The sequence below is a fragment of the Platalea leucorodia genome (assembly GCF_965183815.1).
Source record: "Platalea leucorodia genome assembly, chromosome: Z".
Taxonomy (NCBI): domain Eukaryota; kingdom Metazoa; phylum Chordata; class Aves; order Pelecaniformes; family Threskiornithidae; genus Platalea; species Platalea leucorodia.
In genome coordinates, this window is record NC_138858.1 from 27,033,702 (window position 1) to 27,058,177 (window position 24,476).

The 24,476-nt window shown below is 49.0% G+C and overlaps 1 protein-coding gene across 1 annotated transcript; it reads left to right on the forward strand.

Moving 5' to 3' along the window:
• Positions 1-2,383: 2,383 nt before the first annotated feature.
• OTP (orthopedia homeobox) lies at positions 2,384-8,134 on the forward strand (the record flags this gene model as incomplete). The annotated part of the gene is made up of 3 exons (XM_082337564.1): positions 2,384-2,420; positions 3,396-3,805; positions 7,604-8,134. The coding sequence occupies 3 exons, from the start codon at positions 2,384-2,386 to the stop codon at positions 8,132-8,134; spliced, it is 978 nt and encodes a 325-aa protein (XP_082193690.1).
• Positions 8,135-24,476: the final 16,342 nt, after the last annotated feature.

Genomic DNA, 24,476 nt, shown 5'->3' on the forward strand with positions numbered 1-24,476 from the left:
AAGCATACAACAACGCGCGGCAGAGGCGGAGGCGCGCCCTGCCCGCGGCGCGCTCGGCGGCGGCCGGCTGCGGGCACCTGCGGCGCCGGGCCTCCCCGCCGGCAGCCGCGGCTCCAGCCGAGCCCCCCAGGCCCCGGCCCGCCCCGGCCGCCCGCCCAGCTCCCGCCCCAGGCCGGGCCGGACCCGCCGCGGCCGCCGGCCCCGGCCCCGGCCCGCCTTCCCGGCCGGCGGCTCGGCGGGCTCCGCTGCGCGGGTCCCGGCGCCCGGCAGCGGGCCGAGGGGCGGCTCTCGGGAATTTTCACCGCCGGGGCTTCCCCTCCTGCCCTGGAACTGCGCACGGACAATAATTTTCAAAGGGAAAGAAAAGCAAAACAAATGAGCCGTCTCCGCCGTCCCCCATCCAACCGGGAAAACAAGAAAAAAAATCCCGAAACTCCCACCCCACCTCCACCTCTTTCTTCCTCTCTCTCTCTCCAGCTAAATCGTGGCCCGGCTCTGGGTGTCTCTCCCTGCTCTTAGCGGCCGTTCCCGGGCACCCAGGTTCATTGCAACGGCCCGACGTCTCGAAAGCTGAATTGAATCAATGTAGCCCGAGCGGGGGGGTGGTGTGGGGGGGAAAGCAGCAAAACTGCCCTACAGATCGGTCGGCCGGTTCCTTTGTCTCCTTGTTCAGTCGCTGCCGAAACCCCTGCACATCTGAGCTGCAAACAAAACCACTCTTGCATCTGTTCGCATGCAGTATTTACAATGTTTTGTGTAAGTCAATTGGATGGCGGGAAAAAAAAAAAAAAGCCTTTGGCTCTGTATTATTTAACACAGACTTCACTGGGTTCCCTTTTTGGTGGAAGCTTTATTTGCACTAAATGAATAATCTTAATTGCATCACTTTTGAATTAAAAATCAATGTTAATCAAGTTGGAAGTAGTAAATATCAGTTTTCATTGTGCCCGGGTAGAGGGTATTTTTCTTGTTTTGCAAATAAAAATACAAGTCAAATAACTTTAAAAGGGCATTATGTTCTGCTACAAATACAATTGAAACGGATTGTTTAGGAGCGGATCAGAAATGGTACAGAATTTTGCACTTAATTTCCTCAGTTATCATTTACAATAAGAACCTCTTGGCTTGACAGCCAAGTCTAAACAGTAGTAAATTAGTACAAATTTATACTGATTTTACTCTAATAATCGTAATAAAAGCTTATAGATTTGGCACTAATTACATAAATGCCTAATGATCTTGAAAATTACTCTGGTTAGAAATATATTACTAATCTAAACTTTGTTGTTGGCTGGCTTTGAAAAATCAGAACATTAGAAATGGTTCGCTTCACTTGTGCAAAGCACTTTAAATTGTTCAAGTAGTTTAACATATTCAAGAGGAAAATAAAAAGCATTTAACTTTATTTACTGCTTTAAATCGAGTTTGTAGGCGAGCCGAACTTGGAAACTTTACCCGAAAAATTAGGGCTTACGGGCTTTTAAATCCCGGCCGAGGGAGGCAGCGCTCCCCGGGCGGCCGGGACGCGCGGGACTCGGCTCCCTTTCCCCGGGCTGCGCCGTGCTTCTGCGCCCAGCGGGGCCGGGCCGGGGCGGCGGGGAGCCCCGGGGCCAGGGCGGCCCGGGCCGCTGCGGGAACTGGCGGGAGTTGCCCTCCTGCAGCCGTCGGGCGGGGGCGAGCCGGGCCGCGGTCTCCGCCGCCGCCGCCCCCGACCCCGCTCCCCGGGGCGGCCGGCGAGCCGGGCCGGCGCTGCCCGCCCCCGCGCCGCTCCGCGCCGCGCAGCCGCCCGCGCTCACCCGCTTACATCCCCGCGCTGGGCGCCGGGCTTGCGAGCCAGCCCCGGGAGCCCGGCCGGGCCGGCTGCCGGGGTGCGCTCCGAGGAGGCACTGAGGAAAAAAAAGGCGAAAAGAGAATAAACCGGAGGTGACCCGGGGCGGGAGGAGGGTGGCACATGTGCATTTGGAAGAGAAGGGGAGAGGGGGAAGGAGGGCGGCGAAGGCGAGCGGAGCAGGGGACGGGAGCGCGGCGCGGCGCGGTGCGGGCCGGGGCGGCGGGAGGCCGGGGCGGCGGCGGCGGCGGCGGCGGCGGGCGGGCGGCGGGCGGGCGGAGCGGGGCGCTCCGGGCGCTGACATTTGCAGGCTGCCCTCCTGATTGGTCCCCGCGCCGAGCTGCTCACGGGTTCATTGAAGTGTTAAGCACCTCCCCGTCTCTCTAAAGGACATTATAATGCAAGAGACCCCCTTTTTAACCACACACCGAATTTTCTTTCATTTAGGGGATCTATATATATATATATATATATCTTATATCTTATATCTATTTTAAATAACTTAAGGCCGCTAAAATTTGGGGGGGAACAGCCTTCGCCCTGGAGCGGTGCGCGATGCTGTCTCACGCCGACCTCCTGGACGCCCGTCTCGGTGAGTTTCCCCCGGCACCCCCCCGCCCCGCGGCGGCTGCACCGGCGGCGGCGGCGAGCGGGGAGGAAGCCGGGGCAGGAAATTGACAATTTGTTCCTTATTTTACCTTAATGCGATCTAAATGGGCTAATTCCTTTAAAAGTAATTGTACTGTATTAAAGTTTAATTTGATTTAACATTAAAAAAAAAAAGAGAGAGAGAAGAGAGGGAGACCTACGGAGTATGTAGATCTACAGCGAGTCGTGGATCATTTAATTTCTCTCTCCCCTGTTTTTATATACATACCTACACATTGTAACTATGATGATGATTATTATTATTATTTTAGGACAGAGGAGCTCGATGGTATTTACGGAGGAGTTCTGGGTGGCCTTTTCCTGCTCGCCTGCTCTCTTTCCTCTCTCTCCTTCTTTTCCTTTAAAAAAAAAAGAGAAATATCTGTACCCCCCTATTTACGGTTATTCACGCGTTTGTTTAGAGGAGCGGAGGGAGGAGAGGGGAAAAGATCGGCCAGGGTGACCGAGGTCCCCGCACATCTGTCGGGGAGGCAAAGCTGCCGGCAGCGGGGCGGCTCGACCGTTGTTCCTTTCTCTCCGTCTCTTTCTTTTACCAGCCGCGCTGGAAAACCCAGGCTGAACCCGGCAAAACTTGCCCTCCCCCCCTTCCCCTCCCTCGGTCCCGCAAGGGGAGGCCCGGCAGGGAGCCGGTTATTTAAGCAGGAAGAGGAGCTGCTGGGTGTAAAGTTTTCTCTCCCCCGCCCGTGTTGCGCCGGGCCGGGGGCTCTGCGCGCCGCGGAGCCGAGCCGGGCTGCGGGGCCGGCGGCGGGCGGGCGGGCGGGCGGGCGGGCGGGCGGCGGCGGGGCGGAGGCGGCGGCGGTGGCTGGATGCCTCTCGCCGGCTCGGTGCGCTGGAAAGCGGCTCCAGTGGATACGTGCCCGGCTGCAGGGGAGTGACCGCGGCTCCTTTGCTTCCGCAGGGATGAAAGATGCGGCCGAGCTGCTGGGACACCGGGAGGCGGTGAAGTGTCGGCTGGGCGTAGGGGGCTCGGATCCGGGGGGACACCCGGGAGACATGGCTCCCAACTCGGACACGGTGGAAGGGACCACCTTGCTGCCGGGGGAGGACATCACCACGGTGGGATCCAACCCCAGCTCCTTAGCCGTCAGCGCCAAAGACCCCGACAAGCAGCAAGGCCAGCAGGGCGGCCAGAACCCCAGCCAGGCTGGGCAGCAGCAGGGGCAGCAGAAGCAGAAGCGGCACCGCACCCGCTTCACGCCGGCGCAGCTCAACGAGCTGGAGAGGAGCTTCGCCAAGACCCACTACCCGGACATCTTCATGCGGGAAGAGCTGGCCCTGCGCATCGGCCTCACCGAGTCCCGGGTGCAGGTAGGAGCGGCCGCCCCCGCGCAGTGCCGCCCCCGCCGGCGCCTTCCCCGGGCGCACCGACGGCGGCACGGCCGGCCGGCGGCGAGGCCAGGCACGACGGGGCGGGAGGGGTGGGTGCTCCCAAACCTCAGCCCGATGACGCGGGGGAGGAAACCCACCCCCGAAAGCAGCAGTTTGGTCAGGAAGTCTTGAAGCCGGGCACCCCCGGCCCCGCTTACCCGCCAAGCTGTCCCCTCGGGGTGTCCCCCTCTCCCCTACCCGCCTGCAGCGCGGGGGTCCCGAGCGGGCAGCGGGCGGAGCTTCCCCCTGCTCCACGGCCCGACCCGGGGCAGGAAAGAGGCACAGCCCGAGAGGGCAGAGCCTCAGCCCCCGCCGCCGCCCGGCGCCGAGAGGCGACCCCAAACCGCCGGGGAGTCGCCCCCGATCCCCGCCGCGGGCGGCGGCGGCCGGGGGGCGCGGGGCCGCTGTCCAGGGTGCTGCCGGCGGCCCGGCGGGATGGGGCTGCCCCGGAGCCCGCCGCCGCCGGGAGGGCCGGGTGAGGGGCGGGGGAAGGCGTGCAGGCTGGTGAAAAGGCACTTCGGCACAAGGCAGTTGTATTTGGACTCGGAGTTTCCCCGTACTGGCCTTTATAATGCCCGGGGACGGCACGGGTAGCGAGTAACTTCAACACCCAGGGCGTGCTTCGTTCTCTGAAGTACATATATGTACCTATGCACGCAGACATGCACGTATTTGCACGCAGGCACATGAGAAACCATGTAGTCAAATAAATGTAAACGAAATTTGGAAAAGGGGGAGGTGGGTCCAACGGCTAGGCTGCTCAGGTGCGGCTTTTGTGTGCAGAGGGACATTCTGGGGACTTTCTGGGCGAGTCCCTGCCGAGGAAGGGAAGCCGGCACAATGGAGGCGCTTGCGGGATGCGCGTCCCCGCTCAGCGCAGCGCACCCGCAACGCCGCCGCGCTTGGCCGCAGCCGGCGCCCAAACCCCCCTCGGCAAGCCCGGGCTCCCCGGCCGAACGCAGGCCGGTCAAAAGGAATCCCTAAATGCACGTTTTTACGAACGGAAGCCGACTCCGTTCTCGAACGAGACAGAAAATGCACGTCTGCTTTTAAAAAGTAAAACAATTGGACTGAGCCGACACAGGGCTATAATTAGTTTAAATTAAGAAAGAAATTAGATTCACAAATAAAATATAATTGGACAACTGACTCTATGAAAAAAGAAAACGAGGTCTATTAAACTTTATTGGGTTTCCCAAAGGTTAATGATACCAATTTCAATATTAGGAGTGTGGTAAATGAAGTAAAATATAAAATATAAAATGGAAATAGTTATTTTCTAACAGCACGTCAAAGAAATTCGTAGGAAGAAAGACAAAGTGTTTTAATGGCCTCGGCATAATCTTAAACCAATGCTAATAGCTCGAGGCTGCTGATAAAACGGTTTAATAGAGTGGCAATTTAAATATTTTTTACAATAATGTTCTGTAGTTTAAAAAGTAATCAGATCAACATAACCTTCTTAATTAACACTTCAAAATGATTAACATTATGTAATCTAAGGCAAAATAATTTATGTAAAATGTATTTACTTCACAATCCGATGTATCACTGCTCCTTGACCAAATTTAAATTAAATAGTAATTGGTTTATGTCCTTATACGAGTACTTTACAGTTTTCTTTATAGTTAACAGATTGCCTACACATTTCTTGCAGTATGTGGGCTCCACACTGATTAAGGAATGCTCCAAATAGTTAATTTATAGCGGCTGTATATGTTTTTAAGGGTTTTAGATGCTAGGATAAATCACCTCTTTCCTCATTTTAGATCTATATTTAATGTATATGATACATTTAAATAATTATTAAAGCGGCTGGTGCTTAAACGGGAGTCCAATTCCATGTCTGATATTGCTCTGCTTTTCAGGCTGGTGTAATAAAACCATTCTTTTTATAGCATGCCATTATTAGAAACCAATTTCAGAATTATTTATAACCTGGAATGGCTTATTAAGCAGCAATGCGAGAATCATGCAAATTACGCGATCAAATGCAATATAATAAGCATAATCATTAGTCTCTAGCACGGATTAATTAACTTTCAATATTTTATTTACATAAAAACCAAATCAGTGAAATAACTTCTGCACAGTCAGGCTTGCCTTTCAATATTTTATACGAACAAAAATAATGTGCTGTAATTCCATTGACCGTGTCCCCCACAATGGTCCCGTCACCTGCCACATCTTAATAGGGGACAAGCTGAGAGTATTTTCTAGTTTTCTAATGGAATGAGAAATTGCATTTTCTTCCTCTCCCAGCACTATTAAAGTGTAATGAATTCGGCCCAGAGTTCACGGCTGGCTGATCGAAATGAACCTGAGATCTGAGCTTTAATACAGCTCTCCAGATTTCCTACCAAATCTTCACATTAATCATCCGCTGGATTCCAATGAGATCTTCATAAAGCTTCGGCTCCTGGGGGGGAAAGAAAAAAAAAAAAAAAAAAAGAAGAAGAAAAACAAAAGTGATATTGTCTCCCCTTCTCTCTCTCTAACCCATTTATAGCTGGGGAATTAAATGGGCTATATATTTTAAAATACATTTACAGTATGTCTATATTACTGTAACAGCAGACATCATCAAGGTAGATTTTTAGATTCCAACCTCCATTAGATTCTCACTGTTGTATTAATAATTTTCAGGGGCTAGTTGCATTTCAAAAGGAGTCCAAAGTTGCCAAACGCTCGTGGTTAACACATTTCTAGAGTTGTCATGTGTGCATTTTCAAAATCTCCCCCAGGTTTTCCCTGCGTTTTAATCTGTCATGCACTAGTTTTCAACTGGAAACATTCACGTTTTAAAAGCATATGCAGCGTAGCTATGAGCTGAGGCGATCAGACCTGATGGAGATTCTTTACAACACCAGTAAACCATGGAACATAAAAAGATTTCGTAGCCGCAATTTAACTATTAACCCTAAAACATAATTGAACGCGATTTTTCGATTATTCATATAACGTTTAGTTCCCCAACGGCTCTTCATTCCCGCTGACGGGCTCCCGTCTGTCTCAGCCGGGGTTCGCGGCAGGAGACCCCGGGCTCCGGCAGCTCGGGGCACCGCGCCCGCCCGGATTTGGAGGGGCCCCGGCTTTTCCCCCCGCACAACGATCCCGGTGCTCTCGGCAGCGGTGCGGCGACACCCACCAAGTCATCCCTGCCGGCACCACGAGCACCCGCTTACCTAAACCACCTTGCTTTTTTTTTTATTTTATTTTTTTTTAAACCCCAAATGCGGGAGGCTTTCCTGCACCGGGAGCCGGGCGGCGCCGGGCAAGGCTCCCCGCCCCGCCGCGCCCCGCTCCGGTGCCGGCTCGGCAGCGTTTCCACGCACGGGCAAGGGCCGTGGGCCGGTCCTTTATTTTTTGTTTGTGTTATTGGGTTTTTTTCGGGGGCAGGCCAGGCTCCTCTGCCGGAGCCTGCCCCCGGGGGAGGGAGGCCGCAGGCGGCTCCGTCCCGGGACGGAGACACCGATCGGTTTCGTTACGCAAACTTCCAGCGTCTTCGTTCACCCGCGACGGGGACACGCGTGGGGCTGCGGGTGTGAAGAGCGGCCGTGGGAGACACGAGGGCCGGGGGGGGAGAGACCCGGGGCGGGGCGGGGCGGGGGGGGGGGCGGCAGGCGACGGGGCGGCGGCCGGGTCGGGAGCGGCGGGTCCCGTCTCACCGAGCCGCCCCCCGGCCGCACGGCGGGTGGGTCGCGGCTAACGGTGCGTGTCGCTGCCCGCCGCCCGCAGGTCTGGTTCCAGAACCGTCGGGCCAAGTGGAAGAAGCGCAAGAAGACCACCAACGTCTTCCGCGCCCCGGGCACGCTGCTGCCCACGCCGGGGCTGCCGCAGTTCCCCTCGGCCGCCGCCGCCGCCGCCGCCGCCATGGGCGACAGCCTCTGCTCCTTCCACGCCAACGACACCCGCTGGGCCGCCGCCGCCATGCCGGGCGTCTCGCAGCTGCCGCTGCCGCCGGCGCTGGGCCGGCAGCAGGCCATGGCGCAGTCCCTCTCCCAGTGCAGCCTGGCGGCCGGGCCGCCGCCCAACTCCATGGGCCTCTCCAACAGCCTGGCGGGCTCCAACGGCGCCGGGCTGCAGTCGCACCTCTACCAGCCCGCCTTCCCCGGCATGGTGCCCGCCTCCCTGCCCGGCCCCAGCAACGTGACGGGCTCGCCCCAGCTCTGCAGCTCCCCGGACAGCAGCGACGTGTGGCGGGGAACCAGCATCGCCTCCCTCCGCCGCAAAGCACTAGAGCACACAGTCTCCATGAGCTTCACCTAATGGCCGACGCCTCGCCCCGCGCCAAGACCGCCGCCGCCGCCGCCGCCTCGCCCCGCGCCCCCGCCCCGGCCCGCCCCCGCCCCCCGCCTCCCGCCACCTGACTCACCAGGGTCGACTCAGGATCTGAAATCAGACGCCAACAAACTGGTTTGTGGGCCGAGAAACACCCCCCCCACCCCCCCCTCCGCCCCCGCGCATCCCCTCTGCCCCCCGCGGCCCGGCCCGCCCGGCGGCCGCCTCTCCCCGGCGGCGGGAAGGCTCGGGGCCTCCCCGACCTCGGCCTTGCCTCGCTCCCTCGCCACGACCCGGCGCTCCCGCCGGCCGCCCGACCGGCTTTGCAAAGAAATGCCTTTTGGTTTTGTTTTCTTAATTATTATGGTTCATTTAAGAGCAGCGACCTGCCGCCGGCCCCCTCCGCTGCGAGGGCGCCGTCGGGGGGCTGCCGGGCGGCTTCGCGGAGCGGTACGGAGACCCCAGAGATAATCAAATCCATTTTGATAAAGCATTTATAAGCGAGAGAGAGCGAGAGAGATGGGGAAAAAACAAACAAACAAAAAGTTTCTTTTTGTAAAACTAAAACACACAGGGGGATAAAAAGGCAAAAAAAAAAAAAAAAAAAAAAAAAGAAGCAAGAGCACTTCCCTTTTTCGGATCTTTGATTTCGTGACAGTTGAGTTGCCGTCCCGCCCCACCTTTATTTAGGCATTTATTTACGTTCCTGCTGCTATTGTCCCTCCTGCATCTTCCGCTGCCGCCGGCGGAGGCGCCGCCGCGGCCCCCGCCCCGCCCGGCCCGGCCCGGCCCGGCCCGGCCCCGCGGCCCGCCCGCCTGCATGTGCCGGTCACCCCGCCGCAGGGCAGGGCCGCTGGAGGAATGAACAAACGATGTGAAATAGGATGTTTTGTGTAGATAAAGCATTCTTGTTACATACTGGTCTATTCGTGATATGTTTTAACTTATTGTCTGTGCTTATTTATTGCATTTTGGGTTTCTTAATGAATGTTTGAGCTAATATAAAACATATTAATTGACTTTTCCGGACACGTTTATATCGAGTTAATGTAAATGGATAAATAAAATCATTTTCAGTATGTGATATGAAGAATTATGGATTTTGATGTGGCGTGTGAGATATGAGAGGTGTCTTGAATCGCAGGCAAAAAACATAAAAAAAGACAGGACTTGCTTCTGTGGGATTCACCAAGTCCTTTGTCACAAGTTTGGGGATAGTTTGCTTGCTTGAATTCTGCATTGAAGCCTTTCATTTGTCAAAATTTTAATACTTCATGACTAATAAACTTTTGTTAATCTTTCTGTGTGGTTGGTCTTTCAACTGCAAGACGCGAAGAGTTCCGCGGCGAAGAGCGAGGGGGAGCGGGGCGGCGGGCGGCCGGGCGGGGCGGCGGCGGGGCTCCCGCCGCGGGGACGGGGCGGGACGGGACGGGACGGGACGGGACGGGGCCGGGGCCGGGGCTGCGGCGGGAGCGGCAGCGGGGAGCGGGGCTTCGCCGCAGACCTTTTTGCCGGCGCAGAAATCAGTGCGCGGCTGCTGGCGGGGCGAATCCCGCGGAAAAGAAACCGCTCCGTTTCCTCCCGTGCAAACTTTGAGACGGGTGAAATGAGAAGTGCGGGACTTTGGCAAACATCGTACAGCCCGGTCTGGGTTTCTTTCCGCCCCCCCCCCCCCCCCCTTTTTTTTTAAATGCAATGCACTGAGATCTCTTCTCCTTGTACATCAATTACACACCTCTTAATTACACACCTGAGAGTGCCCGGCTCCATAGGCACCCGCAGAAGGGTCCTTGCCTGCTCCAAAGTGCATATTACGTATGCATATTTAATTTAAAAGAGAAATAAAAGGAGAATAAATTATTGGAGATCCAGGCCTGGAGTGAGTCCACTGGGGGTCACCTGAGGAAGCAGCCCTGTGCCCTTCTGCAGGAGCCTGCTGGCCTGGGTGCCAGAACAGCCCAGGACGCTCATCCTGAGGTAGCACAGGCCAGGCAAGACAGGTCCCATACCATAATCCATACCATGAGTAACGCCTGGGGTAAGAAAGCGCTGAGCCTTGTCCTTCCTTCCAGCCCTCCCTCTACTCCCCAGCCCAGCCTTGGGCCAAGCAGTAGCCCCTCTGCACCCAGGCTCGGTTGTGAGTTTGAAATCTGTGATAATTTAGATCAGCTCTCAAATATGTGGGCACACAGGGTGTGTACGGAGCAGGGCTGGTCAGCAGGCCCCCAGACCCCTGTCCCACGGGTGCCCCTGCGTGGGCCAAGAGGAGTGGTGGCCTGGCTGGGATATCCCTTGGTCTTCCCAATCCCACAGCGGTCCCTTCCCCATGCCATGGTGTGCTGGGAGGAAAAGCAGGTCTCCACTTACATGCAGAAGAGTGCAAATCTCACTCTACTTCTTCCAAATGTACGGAAGGTTGTTTACAAGCATGTAATTTTTACAGCTGCTTTATATTGCTATAAGCAAGACAGCTTTATGATGTAGGAATGTCGTAAAGTGTGGTATGGAAGATCTTTAAAAAATATGTGCTTTTTAACGGTAGAGAAAAATGCTCTTTCTGGCTTGGGGGCAGGGGATTGAGATGCAACCTGTAAGATTGAACTCTTGACACCAAACGCTGCAACTCCATGGAAGGGGCCTTACAAAGGTCCTTCAGCTGCATTCTCACTCCTAAAACATCCATCATTTCCTCCATATTGTAATGCAACTGTTGTCCTGGTTATGAGCGAAGCTTTTTGATCCTACCCAACTTTGATACAACATTTGTTTCCATGGCAATAGATCTTCGTGTTCTGAGTCCTGGAGATTTTTGAAACATACCCTTAGCACCAGCTGAAGCTTTGCAACATAAAACATCTAAGCTGATGCTCTTATGTATTTAACATGGATGAAAGGAAGGGGACTGCAGGTTTCACTCATACGTGTTACAGGTTGTGTGTGAATGATTTCATTACAAAATCTCACTCGTGCTGATATTAAAAGATAAAAATTAAACAACACTGACTAGTTCTACCTAACAACAGGAACAGCTTTGCTTCATTCACATAAAGTGATCAAAATAAATGAGTGAATTCCATATAAATCGAGAGGGAATATTTATGCTGAATAACAATTAGCCTATTACTGACTAAGTAGCTAACACCAGGCACTGGAGCTATGACAAGCTGGGCTTATTTGCTTACCTTAAGGTGTGTTTTAGCTTTGTTTTAGTGTGTAAATAGACTCAGATTTACGTTTGTATATATGGATTCATTTCCACACTGCCACATATCCATGTAGGTTTACTTCCCTCTAAACACAACATCACCCCTAATGTCGAAGGAATATACATAACGATAATGTCACTGAACCTTTCATTTGCTCTCTTGATGAAATGCTTTGACACTCTCTCTCTCCTCCCTTCCTCCCCTCAAATCCCCATGGAAGGCAAAATCTGCTCTCACCCGCTGCTGGAGATTGCATTCACTGAGCAATTACTAACATTGGAAGAAAGTTTGTGCAAGGCAAGGGATCAGATAACATTGTAGCATGGATTATATTATTGTACTAGCAGCAATGATCCCTGCTCCTAGAAATGAAAATGTGGTTTAATTTGTGTTGTGGTCTTTAAATTTTCATTTTTCAGAATAAAAATCTCTGCACATGAAAATGTATCTTGCAGTAATGGAGGTATGGCAGTTAACCTGTCAGTTGAAAGTATGTAACCTTCCTTTTCTCCTTTTCATGACAAAGGTAATCTCATCTGAGGGCATTTATGTGAAGAAATAACAGCATGGCATGGTGAAACCACTGGCTCATTAATCCTGGCATCTACTTCCTGCAGGGCTTCTTGATTAGTTAGATTCATTCATCGGGCATTTCGGAGTTTTTGATTTCTCACCACTGGCTAGGTTCACTGAGTTCAGGCTAAATTGAGCCAGAAGCAATGTTTATTAGTAATTTTGTAATACAGACTACCCTAATAATTCAGTACAAATATCTCATATGAAATGTATCCATTCACCCTAACACCTAATGCAGTTTGCAGCTGTGTTCAGAGAGAACCGAGAGAACACAAGTGATTGGGCATGTATTTTCTAAATTATTAATATGAGAGCTAATAGCGAACTCCTCTTCATTTCCAATGCTGGAATTAAGATCCTTTTTTTTTTTAAAGCAAGCCCTGACACAGAGGCGACCACCTCCTGCCTGCCATTAAGGCTGAGCTCAGAGCAGTTGGTCTGGGAAGCATGGCCTATCTAGCCTTTCAGCATAAAGACGAAAGGGAGAACAAAGGAATTTTAGGTTTTCCCTCATGAGTGCTGTAAACACAGGAAAAAATCTAAACGCCACAAAAGGAAAAGGAAGAGGAGTTCTTGGAAATTAGCACCCTGTAATGTCACAGATCTATCTCAACTGTTTGAGAGCCGTAATAGAGTTACAGCTTGGACAAAGCGACAATGAAGCAAAGGCCCTGATCCCGCGGCCTTTAAAGCCCATGCTGACCCAGCTGCGAGTCCAGCAGATGCACGAGTGAAGATTTGCAGGATCGGTGCTCAAAATTGTTCTGCCAGAGAGCTTTCCCCCATTCTGTAAACTCTCTTTTCTAAAAGAAATGATGACCGCACACGGACTGCATTCAGATGTCTGACCGCAGTTTGTGCCACATCGGCTCATCCTGTCGTAGGTGAGATCTGGGGCCAGAGAGCCAGTTTGACTTCATGAACACATACAATGTACCCCAAAATCTCTGGGCAAGACAGCTGACAGCCATGGCTTAATTCAGAGAAGCAGAATTTGCTCCAAAAGATGTAAGACCCTCAGGCTCCTTTTAAACATCACAGACTGATCATCACCTGTGTCAGTGATGCAACTGTGAGAGGAAAACAGAGGTGGTGGGGGCAGAGGGGGGGAGTAGGGACAGCACGGTTTTAATTTTTCACCTCATCATAACAAGAATAGCAAGAATAGAAGCAAAAGCCAGAGGGGATGGTCATGCCCGGGATGTGGTAGGGGACTGTCTTTGATTAACCGTCATCCTTTTATTTGAGTAGTGCTCAAGGTGCTGTGTTAATAGCCACGTAAGGCCCTCTGCGAGATTTACTTCTACTCCTCAGGGAAAAAAACGTCAGGAGGGTGTCTCTCTCTTCATGCTCCTCACAGCCAGGGCTCGTGCACAGATCAGCCTGTCTTTGTCTTCCACCTGAGATGTTGCACAATGGTATGGGTGGGAGGTCGCCTCTCTTACTTGCCAATAAATTGTGCCTGCCTCAGCTTCTCCCGAGACCATCTTTGAGGCTCAAGAGCTCTGCTTCACTTTTACGTCATGTCGTTCATCAACTCTTATGCTTAAAAACATTTTTCAGAGCTAAAATTACACTTTTATGAGCTTTGAAATCTGCCAGAGGAGAATCACTCCCTGGGAGGAAGGAATCCAGAGACGTTTGTGCAGGATTTGCCATTGGAGGTTACACAACCGTTCTGCAGAGATCCTTACTCTCCTTCGAAGGTCGAGAGGGAAAATGCAGAATATGCTTAATACACTGTCTATGAGGGTGACGTTCGCTCCTGACCCCCATACACAGTTTGTGCCTTGGACTATGAAGTTTGATTAGCCTTTTCTTGCAGCACTGGAAGCATCATGGTAGTGATCCAAAAAGTACTTCGGAAAAAACAAACTACAGACTTTCTCTCACTGACCTCCCGCTACAGTGAATTTCATAAGCTGACAATGCACCCTGTAAGGACACATTTCTTTTTTACTGGTTTCAATTTATTGCCCTTTAATATAATTTAAGTGGCAGCTATGATTCCCTGTGGCTCCTTTACAAGCTTTTAAGGTTTATTTTTCTGCTAACTTTTTGAAGAGCATTTCAGAACAGACTATGAGCACCCTCCCCTATTTTTGGTATCGAATAATTAAGAGGAAGCACCATCTCCTGTTTCAAGGCATAAACATTACTTTGTAATGAAATTCCTATGTACTGGAAGGCTGTGATGTTGAGCTTCCTGCCCTATATCACAGCCCAGGCAAAACTTGATTTGACTGTAACACGAGGACTGTCTGTGTCATTGTAGCCAGAGGATTTGGTTGTGCCAGAGTCACACTCAATGTAAGTCAATGATATGCCGGGTAAGCAGAAGACATGATATTCGAAGGGGGCATGGTGTGGTCTAGCTGCTCTTTGCCATGGCCACGGCCATTACATGGTGCTTTTTGGTGTTCCCTGGGCTCCTGAGGCCAGGATGCGAGTCTCTGGGGGCCAGTCGGCTCTCATTTCAGCAATGTCACCTGGCTTACAGGCTTGTGTCACTAGGCAGATATCCACTGAATTCAGATTTATAAACAAAGCTGAGTGTAAAAGATATTTCAGCAGCTATATGGCCACAAAATGTCACCAGAAATTAACCAGCTTTGCTCTTTCAACTGGAGAACAAAATGAGAAGTCTACAGAAGGTCAGACATATAAAAATGCATTGAGATGAACAGGGAAGAATATTAAATTACTAAATAAAGAATTACACTTGGTACAGTTGGTGGCTCTACTCTTTGTGTCTATTACAAGCAATAATTAAGACCCACAACTGTATTCGTTGTCAGCTTGTATTCTTATCTTCTTGGTAGCAAATAAATGACTCATGCTTTATTCCTGAAATTTTAATTATTATAAGAAATACTCAAAGACAATTCTGCTGTATTTTATATTACTGTCACTTTGTCTTTTCTGCTTTAACTTCTGTGCAATTTTAAGCTCGGATTTGCCCAAACTGTGACTGGACAGATCCACACAGGAGTGGAGAATCTTACTGGACTCTGAGGGACCCCATCTAGGTACAGACAGCTACAATGGAGATGCTTTTTAAAGGAAGTGGGATCCTGTGTTATTAGCTGATTGCTGTGGCCTTTCTTCATATCTCACACAAGAAGCTGCTGCCTCTGACCCACTCATTGTGTGGTTCATATCCTCACTTAAATCAGACCTTTCTCATTTCTCTTGGAGATGATTCTTGTCCCGTCTACAATAAATTGCTCTAATAGTCCTTCATTCATTATCTCTTCCTCTCTTAGCTTCTCCAGTAGGGTGCAAATCTGTAGATTTCATTCGTGGATGTTATAGTCAATCAATTACATCCAAAATACAAAGCCAGCCTGTTACTTGTTGATGCCTTCCATACACATCCTTCTTTATGTTATAACTCTTGACAGCAGCTGGTTACACCATTACTTGCTAAATGAAAGCATCCAGTGTTGCAGGTATTTTTTTGAAAAGCGTCTAAGTGTCTTAGTACCTAAGTCTCCTCTTCAAAGTAATGTAGGCTGCCAAGTTCCATCAATTTTAATCCTCTTGTTACCTTCATCTGCTTCTTATCAGACTCCAAAACTAGTTCAGAATTTTCTTCTTTATCAAATAACGTCCTCTGAACTTGTTCTGTCCAAAGTCTTTACCGATACACAAATTGCTTCTTTCCATTAATTGCACTGCTCTGATCCTGGCCACCTTTGACACTGGAGGTCCCCATTCATTCTAGAAGTGCTGTTTCTACCAAGTCACAAAGTCCCATCTCAGCTTTAAATCTCATCGTGATCCTTATATTTTACCTCTAGCTTCAGAATGACTTTATGAGTAAAGCAGCTTGGGATCCTCCCCATGAAAGGTTGTCTGCCTGCCTGTTCCTGTTTTCACCAATGCCTCTAGGATTTTGACACATCACATACTCTTCTGATTACCTGTGTGAATCACACCAGCTGAAGAAAGGATTTAGTGCACCATTCTTGCCTGTGCCTTTTGCCCTCACCTTCTGCCATCAACACAGGATCATAGCATCATGGAATTGTTTAGGTTGGAAAAGACCTTTAAGATCATCAAGTCCAACCATTAACCTGGCACTGCCAAGTCCACCACTAAACCATGTCCCTAAGCACCACATCTACACGTCTTAAATACCTCCAGGGATGGGGATTCAACCACTTCCCTAGGCAGCCTGTTCCAATGCTTGATAACCCTTTCACTGAAGAAATTTTTCCTAATATCCAATCTAAACCTGCCCTGGTGCAACCTGAGGCCTTTTCCTTTAGTCGAATCACTTGTTACTTGGGAGAAGAGACCAACCCCCGCCTCGCTACGACCTCCTTTCAGGTAGTTGTAGAGAGCAATAAGGTCTCCCCTCAGCCTCCTCCAGACTAAACAACCCCAGCTCCCTCAGCTGCTCCTCATAAGACTTGTGCTCCAGACCCTTCACCAGCTTTGTTGCCCTTCTTTGGACACACTCCAGCAGCTCAATGTCCTTCTTGGAGTGAGGGGCCCAAAACTGAACCCGGTACTCGAGGTGCGGCCTCACCAGTGCCGAGTACAGGGGCACTATCACCTCCCTGGTCCTGCTGGCCACACTATTTCTGATACAAGCCAGGATGCTATTGGCCTTCTTGGCCACCTGAGCACACTGCTGGCTCATGTTCAGCCGGCTGTCAACCAGCACCCCCAGGTCCTTTTCAGCCAGGCAGCTCTCCAGCCACTCCTCCCCCAGCCTGTAGCGTTGCCTGGGGTTGTTGTGACCCAAGTGCAGGACCCGGCACTGAACCTCATTGAACGTCATGCAGTTGGCCTCGGCCCATCAATCCAGCCTGTCCAGGTCCCTCTGTAGGGCCTTCCTACCCTCCAGCAGATCAACAATCATGTGTGCCACTCCACTGGTGAGCCTCTCTGAAATTACTTTGATACCTCTAGGTCGCATCTAGGTCTTTTCATTTCCAAACTGGCAGAAAAAATTCAAATGAGCTGGCACTTGACCCATCAGAAAATCGTTCAGTGACAAAAGGCTTCCTCATTCTATGTACTCAGGGCAGTTTTAATTGGTCCTGCCTCATATCAGGGTCTGTGCAGCAGCGGAAAATCCCAAAGGCGTCCTGTTTGCCTCAGCACAAGTTTCTTGAGAGGCTCCCAGGGGAGCAGCTTGACTGGCAAAGGCAGCCAGAGTCCCATTTGCACTCTAGCTGAGCTGTGCTGGCCAGAGTAGTTGCGTGCGGGGGCAGGTCATTGCTTCCACACTTTTCAGGAGACTAACATTGTCTTGGGAGTACCTGGATGGGATGCCTCTGCTTATGGCTGTCGGCCCTGCCTTGCACAAGAATGCAACATATGAAAATTTCTCAGTTTTGCATTCCTGTGGAGAAATAGCCATAATGCAGAGTGTTGTGGAGACCTACACTGTGCTGTGTTTAAGCACAGGCAGCTGACATATTGGCAGCTAGAGCATTCCTGACTTGTTGAATTGCTCTTTGCTCTGCTTTTCAGCATTATCCTGGAGAACAAGCGGCTCTCGTTTACTGTGGCTTTACCAAGGGTTATAGCAACACTCCCGCATTTGCTAAAGGTAGGTTTGTGTTTTCACAATTCCCAGTTGGTTTGGATGCCTGCGTTGATGCAGCTGGGGCTGATTTTCAAGGTGGTGGTACCTGAAACTCCTCAAGCCTTATGCTGGAGTTGTTGGTGCCCAGGTTCTCTGAATATCAGATTCTCAGGTTGTTGCATGGGTCATTGGACCCTGGAGGCACATAGAAAATCCTCACAAACTCTTAAAGTTTATGCTTATGGGCTGAATTCAGACTGCAGTTTATAGTCATTTGGGGAGAGGATGATAGGCACAAGGGATGGGTGACAGGCTTTCACAGCACGGTGAGGAGACCCCATTCCTCTCCATTGCCTGAGTGGGGGATCAGGCTGCATCAGCCTTGCTCCAAATCACTCCTTCCTGACTTCAATTTAGGTACTGTAGTGCATTCAAATATCCTAAATTTCACCAGTATCCTTCAACTCACTCGAGGTATATCTCTGAGGACCCTAAAGAATGATAGGGGTAAGCCAACAGCAAATATAAAGGACGGGGTTTATGCTGAATTTAGGCTGTCCATAGGTGGCTGGGTATGACTTGGGTGCCACTGCAGGACTTTGTCTTGTATGCTGGGATCCAGTGCCAGGGCTTGGAGTCCAAAATGCAATCCCAGACATGACTCACTGGCCTGGAGTTGTATTGGTGAGTAATAGTATCAATTCTAGAATCTTACTATGGTTTATTTACTGGTCATATTAGCATGTGAGCTGATTCACATTGCCACAGAAAACCTTTGCTTGCATATGAATGTTATTATACTATCAACCGCTTCTGATACCTCACAGATTTTTTTTTTTCTATTTTCTCCCTCCTAATCTATTTTTTTTAGGCCAACAACCCTGCTTCAATGCCAGCATCTGCCTTTCTAATAATGTAACTATTTACTGCATCATTGTGCTCTACTCTCATTTCATGTTGTCATACTCTCCACGACATTATTTGAAAATTGTCAAAACCCTCAGTGAGAAATTTCTACCAGAGAGAAAATGAGAAATGCAAACGGTGCAGCCTGGTTACCATGAAAAGGCACGGAGACTGAAGTCACGCTGTGCCTCTCCAGTGTGACCTCCTTCTGGACTCAGGCTGACACTCAGACCACATATGCTAGAAAAGCTGATGCTTGTTTTATCTTGTCATGTGTGCTTTCAGTATAGATGTCGAAGTTTGCTCTGACTCCCTCTGGACAGCTCTACACTGTGTTTCCATCATCAACTTTTGTGTCTTTCGGTTGAGAGAGTTAACTTCCTTCTTCAGCAACAAATGTCCGTGCAGCGATCAGTGAATTATTATAAAAACAGGAATTGCTTGTATTGAGCTGTATCTCCAGGACTGAGCTAGCCTCACTTAGGCTAAGTGGCTTTACCTGAATCAAATGCACTAGATAAAGTACAAGCAAAAATAACTGAGTGAGTACATTGAATGGGGTGCTTGTTATCAGCAACCGTAGAATCATAGAATTGTTTAGGTTGGAAAAGACCTTTAAGACCATCAAGTCTAACCATTAACCTAGCACTGCAAAGTCCATCACTAAACCATGTCCCAAAGCACCACGTGTACATGTGTTTTAAATACCTCCAGGGATGGGGACTGAACCACTTCCCTGGGCAGCCTGTTCCAGTGCCTGACTACCCTTCCAGTGAAGAAGTTTTTCCTAATACCCAATCTAAACCTGCCCTGGTGCAGCTTGAGGCCATTTCCTTTAGTCGAATCACTTGTTACTTGGGAGAAGAGACCGACCCGCACCTCACTACAACCTCCTTTCAGGTAGTTGTAGAGAGTGATAAGGTCTCCCCTCAGCCTCCTCTTCTCCAGACTAAACAACCCCAGCTCTCTCAGCTGCTCCTTGTAAGATTTGTGCTCCAGACCCTTCACCAGCTTTGTTGCCCTTCTTTTGGACATGCTGTACGAGAGCAGACCTCTAGGATGTTGCACACTATTTTCATACTGTTTTCCAACTTCTATCTCACATGCCCCAGAACTCCACCAAAGTTAGCCCTGAACCACACCATGTTTCAAAACCCCTGAAGCCTGCCAAGCTGCTCAGCCACCCAGGTGCAGAGAGGCCTGCCTAGCACCGACATGTCCTTGCCATCTCCAGCGGCAGCACATATCTCAATTTCCATGAGCTGACTCTAGCTGGAATGGACACATCAGATGTTAGCCCATTCCATTCACATCCCGGAGGTCAGAAATGCTCTTCTTCAGGTATTACACCAGGGTTGTTCATGGCACAGATGGGAGTTAACAAGCTGCTGCAGAAGATGCCACCACAGAAAGGAGCAGCTCAACCACTGCCAGGCTGTCTGACACTCGCAAGCACTTACTTCTCCATGTGCTAGTAGTACATGGACCACGTCTTCTACAATCTGGGAAACAAGAAGTCTCCAAAACAAGAGATCCAGAGGTCTGCTTTGTAACCAAACAGTTTAAGACTGACTCAGACAGAATGTTCCTCAGCTGTTCCACAAGCTTCTGAGTAGAACAAGGTCATTTATTTCTGGAACCAGCACTGAAAGGACATGAGGGCTATCTGCAGTTAATAAAAAAAATTGTGCTGGTACATATTTAGAGTCTCCCTTCTCAATAAAGAAACCAAACACAAACTAGTACTGTAGGCTTATGAGGCACACAACTGGTGGATGTCTGCATGTCTTGCTCCATGTAATAAACATGATGTTGTGTGATGCTTTATGCCCTGTAGTTTGAAACTCTCACCCATGAAGTTACATATTGACCTGTATCTGATGTGACTGTATAGAGGACTTTTCCTAAGGCTTATAAGAAAAATGTGTACTACTAAAAAATAACCCCCACCTCCCTCCAACAGAAATACACATTGAGTAATTTTAAGCTGAATCAATCATCAGAATGTCTTCAGAATAAAGCTAGTGTCATTTTTTTAAGTTTTGTTTGGCTAATCCAATGAGGCTACTAAATAATGCCAAGTATTAAGGATGTGAAGTCAAAAAGCTTTTTTTCAGCTCAGCTGTGCTGAATGGCAATTACACATTCTGAACAATCATACAACTTCTTTAATCAAATGAGGTAATATGAAATTGGCTAGATTTTCCTCAATACTTTCAACTTCAGTGAAAAATACAATAATTAAACTCTCGGTACAATGACTTTCAAACCTCTGTGCGCTATCAGCCCCCTCCCTTCTTCTGTCTCTGGATAATAAATCCTTATGAAAGCTGCCACCACGACTGAGACAGGTTGTGAAATTGTTTAATAATGTTGACTCAAGTAGTGACATAATTTGGAGACTTTTGGTTTCCTTGCAACATCTTTAAAGACAACTGCGAGCTGCCGGATGTGACAGAGCAGATACAGCCTCCAGCAGCAGGAAGGAAGGTGTCTGCAGCAATGGGGGCTCTATATCCCCCATGAAGATCAAGGTGAGTCAGCTTTAGGGGGAGGAAATCCCCGCATTGTCCTCTTTCTCTTTCCCTGGTGGCCCATCTTACAAGCCCTTCTTTGAAACACTTCTCTTGGGAGAGGGTCAGAGACAGGTAAGTTAATGCCTTATATTTTGGAGACCGGGGAGGGTGCCCAAGTCATTCTTGACAGCCCAAGCAAAATATTTTAATGTGCCTGGAAAATAAAAAAATCTAGTGGAAAGTAAACCCCACAGAGCCAATTGCTCTCTCCATTCTGAGAAGCAGCCACCACAGTCAGGCCCCGGGCACTTGCTGAACCCATGCGGAGTAGGCAGTTGGACTCCGGGAACATTTGTTTTACAAAACTGATCATTTCACCAGTAAGACACAAACCTGCTGTAAGAAGGAGATAAAGAATGAGCCTGTGAGGTTTCTTCCCACTGTCGTGCTTTTTCATCTGCGAATGACATTAGCCTAACTCCAGCAAAAATTATCAGGGTATATCTCAACTGGCTGTATATTGGAAAAAAAATCACTTTTGTTGTTCCTTGCATGGGAGATGATGTGAGTCTGAGCACCTTGGCTCCGGTGTGAGAACCACACTGCTTCAAAAGGCCGTTCAACTCCCACGAAGTGCTGCAAAATAATAACATGTTCCCTAAATATCTCGTGGTTTTAAAAGTATGTATCTAATAAATCTGAACATTATCTGTTTAAATGGATGTAAAATGTCTGTCTCTCAAAAGCTGGACTGTAATTCTAAGGACGCCATGGAAAGAAGAAAAAAAAATTACTAGCACTAGTAACAGATGTGAAATTACATTAGATAAATATAATCATTAGTTTCAGTCTCACCCTGGTTAATTTGTTTGTGGAAATGTGCAACCCATTATTCATTAGGTAATTTTTCACACATTGATTAGAAAGCCATGTCGAATTGTGACCCAGCACATTGGGGTTTGCCTATCTCGCAGTGAACTACATCGCTTACAATAGTGGAAATGGGGGACAAAATGTTTATCTCAGGCTGATTTTGTGCCAATAAATAAAGTAAATCAATAGCCAGTGAAGTGTGAACGACATTTCTCTGCTGTATAATATGGTTTTGGGGGCAATTTGACATGCTACAAGGGGAAACAAGGGTCTTGAACAGAAAGGTAATAAAAGCAAATCATGCTGGTAACTGTTACTGAAGTCCTGTATTTTTCTCTACATGGGCAGCTTTAAGATGAGAAAAATAATGCACGTAACAGTCTAAAAACACCGAGATACTCTCCAGCTTTGTAAACATTGGCGATCAGATCCAGATGTGGTTGAGGGACAGGCAGGTTTCTGGGAAATCGATGTGCCCATAGATGCCAGCTCTGCATCTGCATTTAGATGGGACCCTGAACTGCGCTGGCAGTGTCAGCACTTCCCCAACAGCACTTGCCTCCAGTGATTTCTTCCCTCTGGCAACTTCCTTTCTAAGGGGTTAAATTCTGAAGCTATAAATAGTTTTGCATCAAATATCAGAAGCAGTATTCCCATACCCCAGTGAGACCTCTGCAGCATGAATGCAGCTTATTTTAAGTAGCATTTGCTGCCGGTGTACACCAGTGGAACTTCATCAGCTTCGGTGCGTTACACTGGTTTGCACCAGCAAAGAAGCTGGCCCTTCATTACTGTTATTCAACTTCGATGTTTTGCCTTTGCAAATTGCAGATAAGTGGAAAAGGAAAGAAGAGAATTACACATTTGTGGCTGGTGCTGTTACGCCCTGCTCAAATTTTTCTTCCCAAAAGCCAATTTGGGCAATGCAGGTACATGATCACTGGTTTTACCCAAGCATCAGTTGTGGGGTACCTCGTTTCATCCACACTGCTTCTCGACTAAATTAAATGCAAATGGGAATAAACCATATTATTTTTTCTTTTTTTTGTTGGCATTGCTATAAAGAAAGATGGTGGAAGGGATGTTGCAGTACAGCTCAAGCCTGTCTTCAGTGAAATCTCACAAATTAGTCTCAGATATCACCATGGCTGGCATCAGGACAAAAAAAGAACATGTGGCAAACACAGGGAAAATAGCTCCTGTAGCAAACTCCAACATCTCCAAAGCACTCTGCAGTTGAGTCGCCTAGAATGCCCTGCACCAACCACCACAGCATTTGCAGCAGTCCATGTAAGGTAAAGTGCAATAATAAACTCAGTCTGGAGGAAACGCAGTGTAATAAACTCAGCCAACCCCAGCCAGGAACCTTTCCCACCTCTGTGCCCACGGCTCTTGGTGCGTCTTGGCTTCCTCCTGCTGACACCCAAGGAGTCACATCTGCCCTGCAAGCGTGGGGACAGCACAGCGGCTGGAGTGAGCTGTTGCTCATTTCCTGGCTCCAAAAGCTGGTTAATAATACTGAGACTCTATCAGCCATTAAACTGAATTTTAGCCAGTGCAAGCAGGTAGGGAGAGGTTGCTCTTGTGTCACCCCAAAGAGGATTTTGTGCTTTTTCTCTTTCTTTCTTTCTTTCTTTCTCTCTTTCTTTCTCTCCTTCCTCCCTCCCTCCCTATCACTCCAGTCTCAGTGGTAGAAAGGTTCTGCAGAGCTTGGGCCAAGCCAGCAGAAAAACTGCAGGTAATTACCTGGCTGCAATAAGGAGGTCTCTTTGCTGAGGTGCTAAGTAGTTTAAGAGGCAGTAAGTTATTTAAGCAGCAGGTTGCAGGAGGGAGGCAGATTGCTCTAGAGAAACCCTTGGATTTGGGAAGTGGGCAATCCTGTTTCCTTGGGGGTCCTGGCAGTGATTCACGTGTGGCATGGTCCCTCTGAGGATGGTTGCGTGAACATGTGCCCACCACAGAATAGGAAGCACAAAGATGTTCATTTCTATCCAGACATCAAGATCCTTCAATCAAATCACACTCTGTCTGCTGAAATTAGAAAGGAACTGACTTCTGATGTATTTCTAAATCAAAATAAATAATTGATGTAATAAAAAATATCAATAAATCTTAATATCATTTAATATTGGCTATTAATGCTGCATTTGTGGTTTTCACTGAAATCAAATTAAATTGTCTGAAACAGTTGCTACCTGAATGTCTGCAAAATGATGGAACAACGTGTCTATTGAACTCATAGGAGTCTCTTCTAACACTAAAGGGGCAAGAGCAATATATATCTGTCGATTCATAAGGTGCCTCTGCCTGGCATTTTAAGCCTCAGATGTTTTCTTTAAAAAACAGATTAAAATAACTTGCGTTTTCCACATAATGCAGACTGCATTAAGGCAATTAACATTTAATTAACAGCAGGTTTTCCTCGGCAGGTCAGATTGCGAAGGGCTCACTGTTGTTGCCATAGAAAGTGGAAGGCTGGGCTGTTTGGTTTCCAGAAAAGGAACAGCTGTGTTTGAGCCCTGACAGTCTGAAATCATTCTGGGTAGGCTATAATGCTCCAAAGGACAAGGAGACAAGGAGGCTGTCAGTGTCACAGAGACCATCTCAGGCTGCTGGAGAATGTCATTTGCTTTAGAAATCAGTGTGCTGTTGTTAGGGTATTTTTTTTAATTGAACCGACAGTAGAGATTTAAAACTCCTGTAAGCAC